This window comes from Camelus bactrianus, chromosome 2, assembly GCF_048773025.1.
Source record: "Camelus bactrianus isolate YW-2024 breed Bactrian camel chromosome 2, ASM4877302v1, whole genome shotgun sequence".
Taxonomy (NCBI): Eukaryota; Metazoa; Chordata; class Mammalia; order Artiodactyla; family Camelidae; genus Camelus; species Camelus bactrianus.
In genome coordinates this window covers 133,779,966-133,801,569 of record NC_133540.1, presented here as the reverse complement: position 1 = coordinate 133,801,569, position 21,604 = coordinate 133,779,966, and the positions used below count along the sequence as shown (strand labels likewise).

The 21,604-nt window shown below is 59.5% G+C and overlaps 1 protein-coding gene across 5 annotated transcripts in view; it reads left to right on the top strand.

Moving 5' to 3' along the window:
* ACOX3 (acyl-CoA oxidase 3, pristanoyl) overlaps positions 1–19,203 on the top strand; it is a 42,800-nt gene extending 23,597 nt beyond the window's left edge. For 4 of the 5 annotated variants that reach the window (XM_074351174.1, XM_074351180.1, XM_074351166.1 and 1 more), the window contains 8 exons: positions 1,251–1,371; positions 3,389–3,511; positions 3,727–3,840; positions 8,454–8,569; positions 12,603–12,777; positions 13,941–14,008; positions 15,952–16,038; positions 18,574–19,203. In XM_074351174.1, the coding sequence (XP_074207275.1) occupies positions 1,251–1,371; positions 3,389–3,511; positions 3,727–3,840; positions 8,454–8,569; positions 12,603–12,777; positions 13,941–14,008; positions 15,952–16,038; positions 18,574–18,693 (924 nt within the window). In that variant the 3' untranslated portion in view covers positions 18,694–19,203. Of the gene's footprint in view, positions 1–1,250; positions 1,372–3,388; positions 3,512–3,726; positions 3,841–8,453; positions 8,570–12,602; positions 12,778–13,940; positions 14,009–15,951; positions 16,039–18,573 lie in introns of those variants that run through there. The other variant, XM_074351188.1, reaches the window with a different exon arrangement.
* The last annotated feature ends 2,401 nt before the right edge of the window (positions 19,204–21,604 follow it).

The following is a 21,604-nucleotide window of genomic DNA, read 5'->3' as shown; positions in this document are numbered from 1 at the left end:
CAAGGATGTGCTGACGCGACTCCCAGTTCCCGTCTGTGAGTTCAGCTGCTGCTCCCCTCTTGAGAACTTGATGGTTTTGCACAATCCACATTGCTGGCCCCTCAGTAGATTTCATGGTTCTGATCCTTTTGTAAACAACCCTACAAAGGTTGGGCTCCAGCTGACTAGATTTGAGTTGACAGGCGAGGCTTTGTGCCAGAGATGAGCGTGCAAATCCCCTGGGATCAGCCCCGACGTGAAAAGGAGTCCTTGGCTCATTTCTGTGTGGACGGTTCACGTTTTGATTTTCCGCGGCCGCCTCGTGCTGCCTCCTGGGCAGAAGTGAAGTGTGAATCACAATAAACGCGTTTGAAAACTGATGAGAAATGCTGCAGATGAGGGTGTGCCGCACCCTGAAAAGCCTGTGTCAGATCAGCGCATCTTGGAAAACTCAGCATAAACATGCAGGCGTCGGGAGGTGGGGGGGGGGCGCTGGGAGGCCAGCAGGGTGCGCTGCGGAGCAAGTCAGGCCGGCTTGCTGGTCCGCGAGGACCTTTCCATCAGGAACACGGCTATGCGTGTTCCCCGAGCGCGAGTCATTGAAGCTTTGGCCAGCTGACATTGGAATCCTTCTGTTAGTAATGTTGTGAAGTGTAGTTAACCGTGCCCTGTTCTTTCTGAAGCTCAGAGGTTTAACCCAGGCACAGGTTAAAGGAGCCCTCGTTGGAAGCTGTAAACACTGCTGAGGTGGATCGTGTTAGCAGGCACGTGTGCGTTTCTCTCGTAACCCTTTTTATTAAACATCGAGTCAAAGCAAAAGAATATTTACCAGACGTGTCAGGAGGGGAGGCTGGGCAGGCCCCCTGCAGATAGGGCAGTGGGTGACCTGGACTGCGGTCCTCGGGGGCCAGCGTCCCGGCACCGCCCCCCAACCGCCGCGTTCCTTCCTGGTCTCAGCAAAGACGCCCGGCACTTGGGGTCACACTGTGAGCTGAGTCAGAACAGGTTCTTCTATGACCAGCCTTACCCCCCGGGGCACGCCTGCCGGGCCGAGCTTGGTCCTTTAATTTCATTGCTGTGAAATTACGTGTGTCCATTCTTAGATGAATCCTATTTCTTTTAAGCTAAAATTGGGTTTCTTTCTTTTGTCGTTGCCGAGTGTCTCGGATTAGCCTGGAGGGGACGAAGGCCTCTGATGCTTGGGTGGACCTGACCCCGACCTCTGGTGTCGGGGCCTCTTTTCACTGTTCTGTTGGCTTCCCTCCCCCAAGGCAGAGCTCGGACGTGAGATCCATGCCTTGGCATCGGCTGGCAAGTCCCTGGCCTCGTGGACTGCCCAGCGGGGAATTCAGGAATGCCGGGAGGCGTGTGGCGGACACGGCTATCTGGCCGGTAGGTTTTGGAGACACGTGGGGCAGCTTTCTCTCCTTACCCTTGCCATGGGACTCATGACCCGGGGTCAGCAGACTACAGGCTGTGGGCCAGAGCCCGTTTTGTGCATAAGGTTTTATTGGCACCTTGGCCATGCCCAGTGCGTACACATTTCCCCTGGCGGTGTTCCCACTCCGACACAGAGTTGAGTGGTTGAGACAGAGCCTCCCACGTTTACTGTCTGGCCCTTTCCGAACAAGTGAGCCGACCCCTGCCTTCATCAGGTCTCTCCACTCTGATGCCTGATGCTCCTCGGTCAGAATCCGCAGACCGTGACTGGGCTTGGAGAAGCTGTGCAAAGGGGCCGCTGAAAACCGGAACAGAAAGGAGCCCATCTGTTCATTTGAACTGAAACTTTTAGTTTAACGACTTGGCAGTAACCTGGCATCGAGTTTTGTTCTGATGAAAAATTCTTAAACTTAGAAAAAGAGAGCTTTTATTGGCCTTGGCAGCGTGTGGGCAGCTGGTAGGTGGTTAAGAGATTGGGCAGCCGCCCCCCCGGGACCAGATCCTGGCCCTGCTGCTCACTAGCTGTGTGACCCCGGGGCAGCTGCCAGCCTCTCTGTGCCTCAGCCCTATCTGTGACGGGGGGGTGTGCACAGCACAGGTGCCTGCAGTGAGTGAGTGAATTAATGCACACCAGGTGTTAGCAGTGTCGAGCACGTAGCATGTGCCCCGTTACTTTTATTATTACTGTTAGTGTTATTATTAATGTCATCATTATTTGCAGCCTTCCCGCCAGACTTCCTGCGTGCTCATCTTAAATAACTGGTTGGTAAAGTCTGGTTACTCAAAGAAGGCCACGCACACCTTCCAAGTCACAGAATTGGCAGGAACCTTATTGACAGTTTCCACAGAAGCCTTTTAGGCGCTTGCTGCGTTTGAGCATTCCGATGCAGCTCTGTAGATAATCTTGCGCTTCTGGCGAGGATGTGTCCCAGTCACCCCTCGCGTGGGGGCGGCGGACAGGGTGGCCTCTCGGCTCCTCCACGCCCCGCCTCTCTCTGTTACTCACGGGCGGGTAACCGCAGCGCGGCAGAAGTCACTTATTCATTTATGTGTTTCGTCCTCTGCGCAGTGCTCTTAGTAGGTTTTGTTTGTTGTTAGGGCTCACAGAGATGCTATAAATAGTTCAGAATGAGGCACTTGAATCATGCAGCCCGGCAGACAACACGAATGACTAAAGCAAGTGTCATCACACTTACAGACGCTCGGCTTAGCCATTGAGGCCGAGCTCAGCAGGGATGAATGTAAAGCCCTTTATCTAGGTTTAAACATCAATCGAAAGTTATTTCCCAGAGGTTGCTCTCAGTGGCCTACTGAATGGGGATGCGGCAGCGAGTCAGGGGAAAGCGATCAGGGTGTCACAGGTGACCACAGCCTTGTGTCTCTGCAGAATGTCTTACACCCCCTCGGGCTCTGCTCACAGCAGTATGTGAGTGTGGGAAGTGAGGGTCCCATTCGATTCCCTGCTGGCTTCCCCACCACTTTTGGAGAACATTCTCCATTAGAGGGTGAAGACCCAGGACGTGGGGGTCTGGGTAGCATGGCTTATAAAGTCTGAAGAGGAACTGGGTTATTCAAGGGGCAGGAGAGAAAACAAAAGAACAATGAGACTTGTCTTCAGGTATTTGAAATCTCTTGTGTAAAAAGGTTTCCTTTAATCGTGGGAGAAAGAAGGCCGTCCCCCTCGCAGGGAGTCAGCACCTCTGAAACGGTCCGGGTCTGGCAGGGCCCCACTCGGGGAGCTCTGCCGGGCAGCCTGTGAGGCCGTGGCAGCAGTGAGGACGGTGGTGTCGCTGAGCGCGGCCCTGGGAGCCGCCCCCTTCCCTTCCCAGCGGCGACCGTGCCACGTGGTCACGGGTACGCCCTACAGGGGGAGCACCTGGGCTGAGACGATGAGCGGGCGCCCCGCCGGTGGGGGGCGGGGCGGGGCCACGTGCCCTGGCAGTGACAAGGGCGCGGCGGCTCCTTGCAGTGAACCGTCTGGGCGAGCTCAGGAACGACAACGACCCCAACTGCACATACGAGGGAGACAACAACGTGCTGCTGCAGCAGACCAGCAACTACCTGCTCAGCCTGCTAGAGCGCCGCGGCCCAGGTGAGGCCGGCTGCTGGGGGGCGGCGCAGCGGGCGGGCGGCCCCAGCCACACACAGCCCGCCCCACGGCCCCGGCCGCCCCGTCAGCCCTGCAGTCAGGATGGCCCCTGTGTTTACAGGAAGGAGACGTGTGGTCAGATGGGGAGGGGCCAGCCCCCGCGTGATGGCTGGGGGAGGGGTCCTGGCTCTCCCCAGAGTCACTGGCTGTGCTCCTAGGTGGCCCTCGCGTTGAGAGCCCTCTGAAGACTGTGGACTTTCTGGAATCCTATCCCGACATCCTTGGCCGGAGGTTCACAGGCCCCAGCCCTGAGGACTGCTGGGACTCCTCAGGTAAGTACACGCCTGCCTGTCTCTCTGCCCCCACTCCGCCCCTCCGGGTGCATGGTGCCCGACTAGGGCCCTGGAAGCAATCTACTGATTTATTCCCTTGTTTGTTCAATAATTCATCCATGGAGCAGCTCCTGTGCCCAGCGCTGAGTCAGTGCTGACTCCAGGGTTGGAGTGAAGGGAGTCCACCCCCCTCCAGGGTATAGCAAGAGGCCTCCGGGTCCCAGATCCGCCTTGCCAGGCAGCCTTGGTCCCACCCGCCACTCCTGTGCCTGGGTTCTCATCACAGGAGGTTGGGTGTCCCGCTCGTGGTCCATGCCATACACTGTCTCTGGGCCTTTGCACATGCCAGGCTTTTCATTCTGGTCCTGGCCTCCCTTCTGTCTGCCCCCCTGACCAGCTTCCTCCTCAGTTCTCTGCACACCTCAGATCTGGACCTGAGCCTGCTGCATCCAAAGCTCAGGATCTCCTGTTACGGCCCCCAGACGCTTGGTAATGGGTGGTCGAGGGAGACGTCACAGGAAGAACAGGGTTGGTGACCCCCCCCCCCCCCAGGCTTCTGAAGGATGAGCTTTCCTCCTACAAGATCCCACTCGCTTTCCGGTCAGATCCCTTATCAGAAATAGCAGCAGACTGTGGCCAGGTCGTCACTCCGGTGGGCGTGTTTCATGAGCACACCTCCCTCTGCCACCCAGGGCTCCTCTGTGGTCCGGGGCTGACCCCTAGGCGTGTGCCCCCAGCAGGCGGGCAGAGGCGGACCCTCTGGCAGGTCACCCAAGGAGCTGGAAAGGCAGCCCCCCTGCCAGGAGACCGAGTGCACCTGGGACATAGGGCAGGGCCCCCACCCTACTGCGCCGGGCTCCCGTCTGCACTGCGGGGTGATGACAGCTGTACCTCTGCAGTGTCTGTGGGGACCAGCGAGGGACGCAGTGCACTCAGGTTGGCACTTGGCACCATGCGAGGGCTCAGGAACGGCCCTTGACATTTACAACATGGCCCAAGTTACAGTTTTCATCACAGAAATTACTGTCAATAGCTGTACATCCCCCTGAACGCCGTTATCAGAGACCACCTGGCTTTGCTGTCAGGAGACCCAAGTGTGCGTGTCCCCTGGGGGCCTGGGGGGCCTAGATCCTGTGGGTGAAGGAGCCGCCCCCTCCCTTACTCGGAGGACAGAGAGCACATGACACATCCGAGCAGCTGCGGGCGCTGGGCACATATCTCCCGGTGGCCCTGCAGGGCTGCACTGCTGCTCACAGCTTCCAGAAGGGAGGCCGTGGTCCAGTCCCCCTCCATCCCCCTGAATCCATGTCAGCGGCCGGAGTGAGCACAGAACCCAGGCTGGGCCGGCCTCCCCGCCGTCCTCCATCTGCAGCCCCAGCCAGCAGCATACCTGCTAGTAACAGCTCCATTTCCCTCCCCGCACTGTGTGACAATTCTGACAATCAGCAGCCTTTTTTATCTCACTTCTTAAAGTGCTAAGAGGAAGCAGGGACCGCTTGGAGGTCCCTTCCTGCTGGTCACACAGCCCCCTAAGTGTCGTGCAGGAAGCACCAGGGAGTGACGCAACCATCCTAACGTCAACCCAACCGGGATTTTCTCCCCTAAAACCATCACCCGTTGTAAAATGAGACAGTAAACAAGTGGTCTGCCAGCGCTGTGACAAGGCCGCCGTGCCCGCCCGGCCCCTGCCTGGCCCCCGCCTGGCCCCTGCCTGGCCCCCGCCCTCTCCCCGACACGATTAGAGCCGCAGCTGCACTGTGGGCCGGCGTCAGGAAGAACGCCAGGACAGCGTCATCTGTTTTTCCTGTGAGCGCTCTAATTTTGCAAGAGCCAACAAAGCGAAAACATTTTCTGGAGGAGAGGACGCAAGTAAAACTCATTTGGCACCAGGGGCCTGGCATCAAACACGGCTGTTACTCCCCACGCGGAGGAGGGAGCCCGCGGCACGTGGCCAGCCCCTCGGCCCCAGGCACGTGATCATCAAATCCCAGACCTCGGGCTGGCCTGTCTCAGCTGGGTCTGGGGCAAAAATGACCTAGATGACGTACGACACTCGGGCTCTGGAGGATGGGAGACTCAGGCCCTTCCCAGCACTGGACGCGGCCTGTTTGGACGTCAGGAGGTTTTCCTCTGGGGATTCAGATGTGTATCTGGGGAGGGAGGGGCAGGCACGGGTCCTCGGCTCCTCTGATCCTCGCACTGAGGATGTGTGTGCACTGAGGATGGGTTTAACAAGTGGCCCCGAACACCGGGGACCTGCGTGTCACTTAATATCATAAGGCCTTTCTCTTTCCTTGAGTTAGCTCACTCTCGAAAATACTAAACAATTGGAGCTTTTGCTTCTCTGGCCAAAGGAAAGATGCAGGGCAGTGGGGTTGCGTAGCACCCTGTGTTCAGAGGGGCCCGTGGTGTGGGTGGCACGCCCAGGCTGTGGGTCAGCTGTGGGCCCTGGGCCAGATGCTGATCGGCCATTAAGGGGTGCAGAGGGGCACCGGGGGAGCCCCAAGGGACCCCGTGGTGCAGCACCTCAGAGGCCACTTCTGACCCAGGAGCTGGGAGGGACTTGAGGACTGAAGTTGAAGCAGTGTTTGTCCTGGGCCGTTCGCCACCCCCCAAGCGAGAGCGTTCCTGCCCGGCTGTGCCGGCTCCCCTGGCCTCCCCCACTCGGTTCTGTCCCCGCGGACCCCTCACGTCCAGGTGACTTCTCCAAGTGGTCCACACACCAGCCCCGCTGGTACCTTCGTGTGTTCGCTAGGGGCTCAGCCCTGCCGTGTGAACACGTCGGAGCAGAGTGACGCACTTAGTAAAAACTTGAGAGCTGAAAGTGGAGTTTCCAAAGAAAAATGTTCAAACAACCAAGGCGTGAAGCTGGCTTCTCTCTTGGAGCACAGACTGTGAGCTGGTCACCGACGCCAGGCACAGTGGGTGACGCTACAGGCCGTCACCTGCCAGGGCAGCGTTTGGGTGTGGCCCGGACAGCATGGTTGGTGCGTCGTAGGGTGGTCGGGCCTCTGCCCCGGGTACGCAGGTGTCAAAATGGGCCCCCCAGCACCAGTGCTGGCCCCAGTGTCTGCCTGCGTTTGCAGGGACGTCCTGAAGGGCGGCTCTGGAGTGCCCCGGGGCTGCCGCGGCGTCTGCGCCCTGTGCACAAACTGGGTGCCGAGAACAGCAGGAACTGAGTCACGTTGTGGACAGAAGCCCGCAGGCGAAGTGAGCCCCCGGCTGCACTCCCTCCAGGGGCTCCAGGGAGGGTCCTTCCTCGTCTGTGGAGCCCCTGGTGGCCGCGGGCGTTCCTGGTCTCGTGGCCACATCACCCGGTCTCTGCCTCCGCCTTCGCATGGCCTCCCTTCTGTGTCTCCATCTTCTCTTCTGTCTCGTACAAGGACACTCACTGGATTTAGGGCCACCATGGTCCAGGGTGACCTCACGTTGTAATGTCATTCCATCTGCGAAGACCCTTTTCCTACGTAAAGGCACGTTTGCAGGTGCGGGGAGACACGTGGATGTGTCTTTCGGGGGGGGCCACATTCAAGCCAGCACACCTGGCAGACCTCTGAGAGGGGGACCGCATCCCAGCTCGCCTCCCCACCTGCCGCATGGGGCTCCCTCAGAACAGCTGTGTGAGCCTGGGCAGGCTGTTTGCTGCCTCTGAGCCTGCGTTTCCTCAGCCCTGAGAGGTGGTTCATGTGCTCTTTAATGGGATTCTCAGCTGCGCTGTGAGGATTTGCAAATACAAAGTGTGAAACGGGCAGGGGTCTGCAGCAGGACCCAGCAAATACCATGCACCTTCTTCCCAGGGAACGGGCTGAGTGACTTGAAGGAACTCCCAGGTCCCCTGGGGCCTGGACGCCCCAGCACTGCGCCCTCTGCCTGGGTCAGCAGTGAAAGTGTGGACCTCGGGCCACACAGGCAGGTCAGACCCTTGCTGGCTCACCATGGGCCCGGGCGCCTCCCTGTGCCCCATGTGCTCAACGGAAGGGGTGGTGACCACACTGCTGGGCAGGGTCTCCGGCGGTGACGGGACAAGGAGCAGGGCCCCACAGATGCAGGCACAGCACCGTGGCCAGGAGAGGAGGACGGGGGTCTCCATCCAGCCCTTTCCAGCCCGTCCCCCCTGCATCCCTGTCACGGCGCACCCTGCTCCGCAGCCTCCCTCCTCTGCTCAGCAGAGCCCCGGGAGGGACGGGCGAGTGGCAAGGTCTTGGGAGAGCCGCCCACCGCAGCGGTGAGGTCCCCGGTCAGGTGGCTGGAGTGCGCCTTCCTCTCACCACCTGCCCACCATCTGCTGGGAAGTTGTCCTGCCATCCGTGCGACTCCGCGTTTCATCCAGACCGCATAGCCATCTTATATAAATGAGGCGGTCATCACGCCTCGGACTCCATGGTTGCTAGAACCGTGTAGAACTCGGGCCGGCCTCATGGCAGAGCCAGGAAACACCCTCAGCCGTGCTGGTCCCGGCCCGGCCACCGCCCGCTGCGGCCGAGCGCAGCTGCCCTCCCTGGGCCTCAGCCTCCCCGTCTGTAAATGGGCCCCACCCTGCTCGCTTCCACGAGGACTAAGTACTTGGAAAGGTCGGGGCCCCGCGGTCACTCTTCCCTGTTTCTCGTTTGAAGCCGCCCTGGCAGCGTACGAGTGGCTGGTTTGCTATCTGCTCCAGGAGAGTTACCAGAAGTTAAATCGAGAGAAGCAGTCTGGGAGCAGCGACTTTGAAGCAAGAAACAACTGTCAGGTATTCGTTTGTGTTACAAGTTGCTCTTTCTGTGATTTGTTCCTAATTCTTGTACTGTTGTGTCCTCAGTGAGATGCACCTCGGGCACCTGGCCTGACCTCTTTGCACCTCCCTTGCCAGACATGGAAGAGACTGTGGGCATCATACTAAGGTGCCCGACAGTGTCCATGGGCTGTGGAGGCCTGAGGCACACGGTGGAGCTGGGACGGGAGCCAAGATCCCTCCCACCAGCAGGGCGGTGGCTCGTCGACTCACGTGAGGGCACGCCAGTGCTCCGCATTTGGTTTCTCAAAGTCGTCATCCCCCTCCCCCAGATGCCTGAGTGGAATCGGTCCAAGGGCCGCGCTGGTTCTCACACTGGGACAGGGCTGCCTCTCGTGTCCGGGGTCCCGGCCCTCGTTAGGTGGCACCTGGTTCTGCTGTGGTCTATAGCCCGGTGCATCTGCAGTGACAGGTGTTTTCTGGGAGGCCGGAGGTGAACGTAGCCCGGGAAGCTTCTAAATGCGGTACCCTCTCTTGTTGGTATCTGCTCCGGGTCACACTGTGATGGAGCTGTCCCGGAGAGCCTGGGGCCACATCCGCCCGTGGCCTCTGAAGGCCCCGGCTCCTGGGCCCCTCAGCAGAAGATGCAGAGCAGGCACCCAGGGACTTGCTGGGCGCGCCTGCCCCGGGGAGGGAGGAGCAGACAAGGAGGGGTCTGGATTAGAAAGGCCCCTTCGGAGGGCACCTAAACCAAGACCACACCTGTGTCGTCAAAGGAGTGAACTAGCAGACGGCAAGGGCAGTGAGCCTCCAGTTCAGTCTAGGGACCCAGAGTAGGGGGTGTGAGCACCGCCCTTCCAGGTGGGCTGGGCCACACAGGCTCAGTCACTCGGACACGGGCGGCTGTGGGTCAGCTTGTCCCGCGTCGCTCCGTTCTCTGCATGTCGGGGTGTCGACCTGGAGATGGAAGTGGAGATGCCCCCCAAGACCCTGGAGCGATGGAGGACACAGAGGACGCCCATTCCCGCCATGTCCAAACCCCACAGAGCATCCAGAGGGCCACCGCAGCCGTCTGAGCCGTCCGCTCACACCTGCACTCCCGGTCTCACGATGGCCCGGGGTGTGGCGCTGTCGGTTGAGAAAGAATTCACCGAGGCCTGGAGGGAGAGGTGACCCCAGAGGGAGTCTGCATCTTCCAGACCTGGTCTGCATCACGGAGCATGTTAAGAGGGAGCATGGGGTCATCCTTACAGCAGAGAGCGTTCTCAGAGCCCTGGGCTGGATGTCCAGGGTCCTGTGGCGATGCGGTCCCTTCCCATAGCGTGATGGCAGCGGCAGGAGGAAGCATGAGAAGAAAAGTCCAGGCGGTGTTTGCGCAGCCTTGGTAGGACGAAAACTCGGAAGCTGTGAAAGACACTGCCGGCTCTGACTGCATTCACATTCACCCTTTCTGACTATTCTGAATAGTAGAAGATGATGTAAGCAACGTCAGAAGACAGATCCCAGGCTGGGGAAGCACAGAACACCACCGGCTGCAGGAAAGAGTTCCTGCAGACGGAGGGTCAGCCTTGCCCGGGACCTGCCCCCCGCCCGAGGTGGCCACCGCAGCAGCAGCTGCCCGCGGACCAGGGCCCAGGACGCGCAGGTGGAAGGACCGTGTCCGGTGGACAGCGGCCACTCCACACCCTGTCCTTTTCGGGGAGGTTACTTGCAGTTTTGTGGAAAGATAAGATGCGCTCTCCTTTTGACTCAGCGCCGGAGCTGATTAGCTTTTCTCTACTCCTGCCGGCAACAAACTGCTGTCAACTGTTCACCTACAGCTGGCTGGGCGCACACAGCAGGGTCTTAAAAGAAGAAAACAAAGGCGTGTTTGTTGTATTTTTTGGCTGGGCAGCACCTTCACACGTTCCAAGTGAGAAGATATAAGAAGGTGGGGGGGAAGCCCCCCCCCGGACTCCCTGCAGCGATGTCTTTACAGGAAGCAGGATGAGGTGCTGTTTCTCCCTCCGTGTGTCGTTCCACTCCATCGTCTCTGATGGGTAAGGATGTCGAGGCCAAGAGAAACGGCCCAGGGCACTGGCTTGACTCTGGAGAGCCGGCACTGACCCCAAGCCTGCTGACCCCAGAGCCCGACTCTTCCCCTGGGCTGCACAGCTGATGTCCAAATGTAGCTCAAACAGTTCAGATTTTGTTTTTTTGCCAAAAGCTTCCGTTACTTGTTAAAGTGCAGATATGCTCAGAGCTTAGGGTGTACCCAAGAGCAATATCTGACCCCGAATTCCTTTCCGGGGCACGTGGGCTCTGGCTGACCCTCCTGGTGGCAGCGCTCGGAGCCTGGCGCTGTCACATGCCCACTGCGCAGACCAAGAAGCTCGGGCTTGGGGCGGAAGCCGCTTGCCCGCACTGCACACTCGTAAAAGCCAAGCGGGTTTGGACGCTGAGGCCCAGGCCCTTAGCTACTGTGTCGGTGAGTCAGAGCCCGGCCGGACTCAGATGCATCCGCACGGTGTCATGGTCAGAGGTGGGGCCACCTTTCCAGGCCAGCACCAGCCAATGCCGTAGCTGAAACTAAAGTGTGCCGCTTTACAGAAAAATAAGATGAGAAGAACGTGACCTAAGACTAGAAAATCCATGTGAGTTTGGACTCAGTTCGAGCCTGGCCTCTGGGATTCACAAAGGGGCACCCACGCGGAGAGGCACCCACAGCCTGTGAGCACGTTTGGGGGGTTTAATGTACTAACATGCCCTGGTGAAGTAGTTAAGGGGTGGTTACTGGGGTCAGCCTGCCTAGGTTCAAGTGTGTCTCCGCCCCTTGCCAACTGTGTGACCTTGGTGCGGGGTGGGGGGTGGGGGGGCTCAGCTTAGGGCCTGGCCTGGGGAGCGGTCCTGCCCACCTTCATTGTCATTGTCATCTCCCCTCCTGTGAGGCCCCCCACCCTGCATCCAGCAGAGACCCCACCTCCCCGGCCCTCACCTTCCAAAGCCAAGAGCACACACACCACAGTGTGTGCAAGAGGGAAGGGGTTAAAGCCACTCTGAGGCCCCAGGCTGGCCCTCCAGAAGGGACAATGGGGTAGCAGGACGTGTACCCTCTGGGGATGCAGAGGCCCAGTGGGGTCTTGGGACAGGACCAGCCAGATGGGCAGGAGGTGGGGAAGCACCCTGCCCCGGAATTTTCTCCTGACAGCTCACTGTCTCCAGCAGGCCCCGGGGGAAGCTTGGCCTTGGAATTGACAACCCAGTGTTTGCTCTGAAAGTTTACAGCAGGCTTTACGTCAGAGCCCACCCCCCTCGGTGCTCCTGCCTCCCGCTTCCCGGAGCCCACTCTCCCCCACCCCTTCCCCAGGGATGCTGGCTGACGGCCTGGGTCAGTCATGCAAGCCTGAGTAGGTGTCTTCTCCCCGCCCCGCTCCGGGCACTGCCGTGCTAGGTTATTTTTTTAATTTCCAAAGCAGCACGTGCTTATCATAACAAATCAGGAATGCACGTATGATTGTCCTGATTGTAAAAACTGGTTAAAAGAATAAATTGGAGACTGGAGAAGAAAAGCTAACAAGCAAAGCTAATGATTAGCAGCAGATGTTTTGGATGTCGGTTAAAAAAAGAAGTTGGGACCGAAAGATCTGCAGTGACTTCCTGCTTCCACAAACAAAGCCAGAGTCAGAACTCACATGCAAGGAACACTTGGCCCCGCTCAGCCGTCCCCCTTGTTTCTGGACCTGACTTGAGGGCAGAGTGGGAGAGGGACTGTTTCTTTCCAAGTCTGGGAGGCCAGCAGCGTGGCAAGGCCAGGGGGAAGCTGACATCACTTTCAGGTGCCAAGCACCTTCTCTGTGGCCCCAGGTGGGAAAGAGAATTGACCTCGTGCCCTCGGGGAGCCCACCTCCTGGGGACAATGCAGGCCTCTGCGTGGGGCTTTCCCGAGGGGGCCGCCTGCGCCCGCCCCGTCTGTCCCCGGAGCGCCTGGTGCTACTGGCTCGCAGACCTCCCACGGTGCCTGGCTGGCCGCCTGCTCACCGGCGGCTGGCGCCCGTGCCGGGCTTCGTTGCAGGTGTACCACTGCCGCTCCTTGGCCCTGGCCTTCCTGGAGTTCACGGTGGCGCGGAGGTTCCACGAGCACACGCACCAGCCCCACGTGCCGCCTCCGCTGCGGGCCGTGCTCTGGCGGATGAGCGCCCTCTACACCCTGTGGTCCCTGAGCCAGCACACAGCCCTGCTCTACCGAGGTGAGCCCCCTGCGCGGGCACCTGCTGCCCCCACCTCACCCTCCGCTGTGCCTGGGAGACTTAGCTCCCCTGTGGGTTACTGAACACTCATCCCATGCTGAGTGAGCCTTCGGCAGATAAGGAGCCCGGAGCCCGTGGGGAGAAAAGCACGAGGGGCAGAGCAGCATCAGGACGGCCTTGAGAGCCGAGCCGAGCTGCTGGGGCGGCAGTCCCGGGAGTGCCCACTCTGGGGACCTGGAGGGCTTCCTGGAGGAGGTGATGAATGGGCTGATTCCTGGAAGATGGGTGGAAAGAGAGTAAACCTGAGTTTCTCAGTCTTTTTTTTCATTATTCTCCCCCTAAGAAACCTCTTCAGATATTTTTTCCTAATCGCCCCCATGATGTGTTCTGTGTAGCTGTTCGTGTCCTGTGTGTGTGTCTGGCCTGCACCAGGAGTACGTTTTTTCCCCTCCCCCTTGCCAAGAACCCACGTTTTCCCCCTTGAGGTGGGAGTTGCCCCTTGGAGGCAGTGCACAGGGCCTCCCAGGCAGAGGGAGCAGTGGGGTGCAGGGACCAGAGCCCACGCACCCTGAGGAATGACAGCTCTGGGTGAGTGGGTGGAGTTCACCACGGAAAAATCCGACAGCAGCCAGTCCTGCAGCACATGCATTCTCCAGCGCGTGGGGCCGCTTCCTTGGGCCTGCTGGCCGGCACAGCACAGCCCGCCGCAGTGTGGGAGGCGAGACAGAGCAGGGGCGGCTCGTGCCCATCCCCTGGTGGCTCCAGATGGCCCGCGTGCCCCCAGGCACAGCTCTGTGCCTGCAGCCCCTGCCGGCCCCCAGCCCAGGCTCCGTCCGGGCGTCCCAGTCACCACCAGTGCTGTGCTCTGCCTGCCCAGCCCACCGGCCCTGCCCTGCCGGCCTCCCTGAGCCTCTCGCCCAGGCCCTGGGCTTCTGTGTCCCCAGCTCCCAGCCATGACCTCCCAGCATGTGCTCAGTGAACCAGTGGGAAGGGGGACACGGGAACCTGGCCCCAGCCAATGCCATCCTGCAGAGAGGTCACAACGGGGTTCGGGCAGTGGTAGCGAGAGGTTTTCCTACAAAATGGGCTATTTGGGAAAGGAAGCTTGCTATTTGTGGGTGATCTGGGTCCAGACCCCAGGGTAACCGACCCTCTGCTTACAGGTGGCTACTTTTCTGGTGAGCAAGCAGGTAAAGTGATAGAGAACACCATCCTGGCCCTGTGCGCCCAGGTAAGCTGCCGTCACCTGCCACTATTGCATGATTACGTATTACACGGTCACCTGAATAGTAACATTCACTGACCTTGGCCTCGTGTGCACAAAATGGTGAGCAGCGACGGGAAAATTACAGAAGGATGTGCTCGTGTCAGAAATTGCAAGGAGAGTAGCTTTTCGGGACCATCTTAGACTCTGCACACGTTCAGTTCACTCTCGTATCTTTACAGTGACATCAGTGATTCGCGAGCATTTCACATTAGTCTCCAATTTCATTTCATGGTATTTTATTTCTTTATTGCATTCTTTTACCTCCGTCACCCAGGAGTGTCAGCTGGCTCTGGTCGCATGTTATGTTTTAGTGGTGCCCTGTCCACGGGAACTTCCTGCAGGAGTGGACGTGCTCTGGGGCCGCACTGCCCCGTTCGGTCACCACCAGCCCCCTGGGTAGAAGAGTAGCGAGTGTGACTGAGGATTTTTAGTTTTCTTTCATTGTCATCAAACAGCCACGTGTGCAGCGGCCACTGTGTTGGGCGGTGCAGGTGACGGAGGCATTGCGATATGAACCAAAGCTTCCTAGCATTTTATCAAATGTCTCAAGTGACAGGTGACAGGCCACTTCATTTCTCCCTGCTCAGGGCTCGTGAAGTTGGTGTGGTTCCAGGTGATGCTCTGTGCCGGCGCTCAGCCTGCCTCCGGGCTCATTCCCTACGTGCCCATCTCTCTCCACCCGGGCTCCGGGTCGGGGTGGATCTGCGACCGTGTACAGCCAGCCACGCTTACTTTCACAGCCAGTGGCGGGAGGGGTTCCCTCCCCGCGCTCCGCGTGGTGCTCAGCTGCCTTTCTAAACCGTGCAGCAGCTTTTCCCCTTGTTCTCAAACGCAGGGCTCACAGCACAGCTGGTGGCTGTGGCCAAGGTGGCAGGGACCCTGTACAGTAATGCAGCCCACACCGCCTGGCAGATCCTGGTCCTTCTTCTGGTGCGGGGCCCGGGGTCGGCCAGGTGGAGGGCGGCACGCCCGGCCCAGTCCAGCCGGCCCCTCGTGCGTCGTCTGTGGGGGTGTTCGCGCTGTCTCGGCGGAGGTCAGCATGAGACGGAGACCCCGTGGCCTGCAAAGCCTGGCTGTGTCCTGTGGGCCCCTTACATGAAACCGTGGCAGACCCCTGGTCCAGACCAGGACCTTACTCTGCTGATGGGGTCCCCCTGAAGTGGGGCAGGCTTGTGCCCCTCAGCCCACCGGCCCTGACCATGGTGCCAATGCGTGCGGGGCTCTGAGCCACGCAGCTGGGTGCGTTTCCACTGTTTTAGTGGTTTTGTGACCCTGCGCTCAGTTGATTTAATCCACACCATTACAGTCGTCCCCATTCCAGCTGTGTTCAGCACAGCCGTGGCATTTCACAGTTACTTTAAGAAAAAGAATTTTTTCTTGCATTTCAAGAAGATTCTTGGGAGTCTTGTCATACAGATTCCACTTGTCACGTTGAAGAAGAATCCGGGTGGTGGGATAGCAGAGCAATTGAACTACTGAGAACCAACGCGCATCTGAATGATGGACTTTCAGGTGCTCATAAATGCCTTCTCTCTTACTACATTCTTTTTCTGGACGTACTTTCCTGTATTGGAACACTAGCTGCCCAGAGAAGTCAGGGTTTAGAGACAAATCTCTGAAGACAGTTGCCAATTAATGAGCCGCAGAGACGTCACTTTCATGAGCAGTCCCTACCTGGTTGAAAAAAAATGACACATTGGAGGTCTTGAGTGAATAGCGACATGGTGAAAACATTCAGACCCGCGCAGGGGGACTCTGTGCCCCAGGCCAGTGAGAGGATGATGCTTTAGCAACCAGCCGAGGGCCTGCCAGGGCGACCGCTGCTGGCGGGGTGGAGGCTCTGTTACGAGGTGGTCGCCATGGAGATGCTGGGAGTTGCCAAGTGTACGGACTTTGTTTCTTAACAGCTGAAAGATGATGCTGTTGCCCTGGTGGACGTGATCGCCCCTCCGGACTTCATCCTGGACTCCCCGATTGGCAGAGCCGACGGCGAGGTGAAAGCAGCCTCCCTCCCGGGGCTACAGGGGGACGCCATGCGCCGGAGCATGAGCCAGGGGCTGCTCTGGGGCTGCGGGGGTGCCGCTCCTCGCATGTGGGCAGCAGGGGAGGGAGTGGCTGGGAGAAGTTGGGGTGGGTGATTGTGGGCGGGTTAGCCAGCACCCAGCCTGCCTTCCTCCCAGAGATGGGGAGTTGTTACTGCCCACTTGGGCCATGATGCCAAGGTTAGCACGGGCCTGCGTGGAGCTGGGGGCCCTGCAGTGTCTCCCTCTTTTCACCTCCCCTGGGGGCCATTCCAGTCCCAGGTCTCCTGACCATGTCACAGTGCAGGGTCCTGACCCCTCCGTCAGTGGGGCCACTCAGCCCCCGACTTGAGCTCCCCTGGCACCCCCCGACGCAGCTCCCCGATCTCCTCCCCTACCCACCCTGTCGCCCGTGCTCCAGAGTGATTTTTTTAAAAGCCAATCTTGTCAAGCAGCTCCTCTGAGCCCCCTCTCTGCGTCCCGCATACCTGGAACTTACATCCAGATTCCTTCCTGTGCCCCATACCCTAACGGCCTGACCTCTGCCTGCTTCTCCAAGGTCACTTCACACCACGTTCCTCCTGCCCTCTGGACTCCAGCTTCCCTGTCCTGTTTCTTGTATTGGGCTCATCCTCACCCCAGGGCCTTTGCACCTGCTGTTCTTGCTGCAGGGAGGACTCTTGTTCGTTGTAAGCAGAATGCTGCTTCTTCAGAGGGCTCTTCCCTGGCTCCAGCTGAAGTGCCACCCCCACTTTGTTCTGCTGTGTCATCAAGCCCACGTGCGTCCTCTGCCACATGGAGATGCTCATGCTGGACGATGCCCACAGGTCTGCGCGGTGCCTCTCAGCACCGCACTACCTGTGGGTTGTCCCTGTGTTTCCATGGAATGTGACGTTTCAGTGAAGTCACGTGTCTGAGGTCTCACGGCTGTCATTTCTTTCTGCTGAGACACCCAGGCTGACCCAGGCTCTGCATAAATGGAGCTGACTCCCCCATCTGTCCACAGGGGACACTGCAGTCAGCGCAGGGGAACAGGAGCCTAGACTTCTGCCCGGCCCAAGCCACACTGGGGTTGGGACAGGTGGAGCAGGCACTGGGGTGGGCAGGATAGAAGAGCCGCCCATAGGATCAGGAGGGCAGGAACAGTACACCTGAGGGGGGCGTGCTGTCCTCTGGCTGCAGAGCTGGGTGTTGAGCAGCATCCCGAGATGCTGGGCGGGTTACCCTTGGTTGCCCAGCCAGGAGGCAGCAGGGCCAGGATTTGGGTAGAGATGGACTGTTTGGAGGGAAGACAGGAGAGCGAAAGTCAGTCCGTTGGGGTGGCCAGGGCCCTGGTGGGAGCATGAGGAAAATGTGCCATGAGTCCCCGGGAGAGGGGCCAGCCCCTGGGATGAGGGCTCACCAGGCAGCCAGCAATGCCATCACGGGGGCCTGCCTGGATGTGGCGCTGTCTGAGGACCCCTGAGCACATGGGAGCTCCATCCAGGAGGAGCTGGAATGGATCTGCAGAAGGCACCTCTGACGCACGGTGGGGGCGAGGGACTGAGAAGTAGGGTCATCCTGTACTGTCCCAAGTTGGGGGCCCCAGATCCCACACTGAGGCCAGAGCCAGCCCGAGGCCTCGCTGGACAGGGTGGTCTACAGAGTGCACGTTTCTCCCAGTGTCGAGGGCTGAGGTTTGAACCAGGTGCCACTATTGTACCACCATCATTACACGATGCATGGTGTTCCACAGTGTGAAATGTAACCCCTGACTTGTGACCTGTGGGGAGACAGCCTGGCCCTGTGGCTCTGGGAGCCAGGAAGAGCAGAAGGCAGGAGGAGTTGCTAAGTGCCTTCAGCAGGCGCAGGGCGGACAGCTTCTTAACAGTAACGTCTGTCCACATCAGCCAGACACAAAATAGGACCCACCCTGTCTCCAAGGACCTCAGCCTTGACGCTGGCTGTGCTGGGAGCCGGGAGCAAGCCACCGCCGGCTGCCCGCCACACCCATGCCCTTCCTTTAAGATGCCAGGTCGAGCAACAGGCAGAAAGCAGCTCAGTCCGGAGGCCCCAGGGAGGCGGCCGGCCCAGTGGGGTCTTTCGGGGCGGGCAGAGAGGGCCGGTGTATGCTCAGGCCCGGTGGCCCGGAGACAGGACGGCCATCCTGCTGCTTGGCTGCACCGCCACCTGCCGGCCAGCAGCCACGTAGGGGTGGGAGGGCAGATTTCAGAGCCAACGGCAAACACAGACTTGCAGGACCCACTTCCCATGAGAATTTCCAGAGAAAAGGCCACGCAGGATATTTCGTCGTAAATGTGCTTCACGGTGCCTTATAACTGCATTTCACGGCTGTTTCCTGCTGACGAAGAAGTGTGTGAACTAAAGTTACATCATCTGAAAAGGTTTCTGAGAAGTGATGGGAGGACTTCCTGTGTTTTTAAAGCAACTTCCGAGGGCGGCTGTGTTGGCATCCTCGACCGTGGGAGGAATCTCATTCCGTGTGACTGTGTTGTGTGTGTTTTGCAGCTCTATAAAAACCTCTGGACCGCAGTCCTTCAGGGAAGCAGGGTGCTGGAGAGAGCGTCGTGGTGGCCGGAATTCTCTGCCAACAAGCCTGTCGTAGGAAGTTTGAAATCAAAGCTGTAGTCACACTGGCCAGGTTCCGACGAAGCTAATAAGGCCACGGACCTCATGTTCGAGTTCTGAAGGTCCCGGAGGCGGCTGTCCCCTCTGAACCCGCACCGTGGCGCTCACCCCTGTTGAGCCCACGGCGGGACGGCCAGTCCGAAGCTGGGCACCCCCAGAGTCACACCAGGACTGACTGGGGGGATCCGTCCTAATCTGCTGCTCAGTCATGTCTTTCTGATGGACTCTGCACTTTCTGATGATGAGAGCTTTGCGCGTTCTGTTTTCACACGCTGAATGTAAAGGCGGTGGCAGGTAACGGGAGTTGCTGGCCAGGTGGTGTTTTGCGTTCCTCTGAGATTTTTTCACAAGGCTCTGCTTCACTGGGCCCTAAAGGGTGCCACACTGATTCTTTGTTCACTCTGGTTTGACTTTCTCGTGTAATTCAATGGTGTCGGAACCTGTAACCTCGCTAGTTTGCACCACAGACCATCCAAATGACATAATTGAAGATTTTTAAGGAAAAGGAAATCAGCTGTATTGCTTTCTTGCGTGGATCTGGAAGCTTCCATCAAGGAGATGCTTCCAAGGGGGGAAGGGCCGTAATGGTCTGGGTGTCCAGTCAGCCCTCAGGCCGGGCCTGCCGGCCATGTGCGCGCTGCGCTGGGAGTCAGGTTGCTCTCGCCAGAGGTGGATCCCCCAGTGCCGCCCGTGCCCCGGGGCGTCTCCTCCACACTCTCCCGGACGTAGGCCCAGGCTGCTCCTGGGGGCAGCTGGGGGGTGGAGGGGGTGTGGGTGTCTCCGCGCATCACTTGTGTGCCCCCGGCCAGGATGGTGGGGGCTTCTCACTCTTGGCCCCTCTCCATTCCCCGCAGCCTCTGACTGGTCCAGGAGGGTTGGGGCCTCTGCCCTCGCAGCCCCCGGGGCCCTCCCCACCCTGTCTTGGCCCCCACGGAGCACCGCTGCTTGTTTTCCAAAATAGCCCAGAGAACCTCTGAGCACATGAAGGGCCTGGGCAGGAATCAGTTTTTAAAGACTGAATTTAATTCTGTGGGTGGTTCCTTGGCTTCCCAAGCCTCAGTTTTAACGCCTGGAAAAGGGGTGCACACCCTCCCCCACCGCAGCGCATCTGGATGGGCAGCAGGGGCTGCGGTTCAGGAGCACATAGTGTTTGATGGACCTTTCTGCTGGCTGTCGCGGGACCGTTAGACTATGTGATGTGAGATGTGTCGTGCCCATTTTACAGAGGAGAAAACTGACCCTGATGGGCTAAAACCACTGCCAGGGGCCAGACGGCCAGGAAGTGGCAGAGCTGGACCAGGTTTTCAGGTCTGACCCTGGTGGTCCCTGTCCCCCTTCATGGGGTGGACCTGTGGGTTTCCTGTCCCCAGGAGCCCCATCCTCCTCCCCATGGAACCCCAGCTCTGTCCCATGTCAGCTCCAGGACTGGGCTAGTTCTGGCCCAGGCTCCTTGGCCCCCCCTCACCCTTTGCCCCAGTCGCTGGCTCAGCCCAAGGGGCCTGTCGGGCTGAGCCTGGGACTGACTTGGGTGCTGGGACGGAGGGGTCTCTCGCTTTCTCTGGGCAGCGTGCTGCCTGCTGATGACCTTTGCTGCCACGTGAGCCCGAGGCCAGAGCCAGCCCATGGGGGTGGCAGAGGCCCTGGCCTCCAGGCGTGTGAGCCGCAGGTGAGCTGGGCCAGCAGACCCCACCCACAGAGCCCAGCACCTGGCTCCTGGGTGGATGTGCGGGAGGTCCACCCTCCAGGGGGACAGGGAGCGTCTGTCTCTGGTTTGGGGACTCCTGGCTGCTTGGTGCTGCCTGCTGACCTGCGGCAGCCTCTGATTTGCTTTTTGCTTTCTCATTCCGCTCAGTGAGGCTCCGTGAGGATCCAGGGTTCCCGCGGCTCCCAGGGATGACCCCCGACCAACCTCAGCTGGTGCCCCACCTGCCAGGCCGTGCAGGCGGTGGCCCATCTTGCTCTGTGACACCCAGAGGAGGGAGGTTCTTGGTCCCATGGCGAATAGGGGTCCTGGGGGGGTGAAGGAAGACTGACGTGAGCACAGTTGTTTCCTTGACACACTTGTCACAGGGCCGGAAGCCTTGCTCCCTCCGGAGGACCCTGAGCTCTGAACAGGGTCCCTTCGGAAGTCCCTCACGCAAGGAGGACTGTCTGCCTTGGGGAGAAAATGCTTGTATCCTCTTACAAAGGCCGAAGGAAATCAAAACCCCAGCAGCTCCTGGGGTGTCTCCTAGATGCAGGAACTCAGCTTTGCAGACATTCCTGACGCTACCTTCGCTCCGAGCGATGCAAAACAAAGCTTCCAGGAGACTCTCCCTATTGCCATCACCCTCGAAGACCCTGGCCAGTGTCTCTCTGGCAGCTGGGGACAGGCCTTGGAGTGGCCCTGGGTTCAGGCCCCACTCGGTGCCTGCTGTGAGGCCCGGGGCGCATCTCCTAACCTTCCCGAGGTCGTTTTCCTCCTTGATGGAAGTCCTAACAGCCATCTTCCAGGGCTGTAGGGGCTGAGTGAGAGGGTGTATCATGCAGTCCTGGGCCCACGGACCTGGACGCTCCGGGCTGGGCCCGGGAATCTGCCCTCTTCCGGGACCTTGGGCAGTTCTGATATGTTGAGTCTGAGGACCACGGCCTCTGCTATGGGCCTGAGTTCTGGGGAGAGTGTGGCGGGGGGGTAGGCGGTCAGTGGGGCAGGGGAGAGGTTATCCTGTACCAAGATGGAGGAGAAAACCAGCTGCCATCCCGCCACCTGCCTGCATGTGCCCAGGACTGGCTCTGCCCCAGTCTCCAGCCCTCTCGCCTAGGCGGAGGGTGTTGCCCAGGGACCAGGGACCAGTGTGGCCACAGGAGGAGCTTCATGTGGCCCAGGCTGGCCCTTCTCTGCGAATCCCAGGCTGCACAGAAGAGCTGCGCT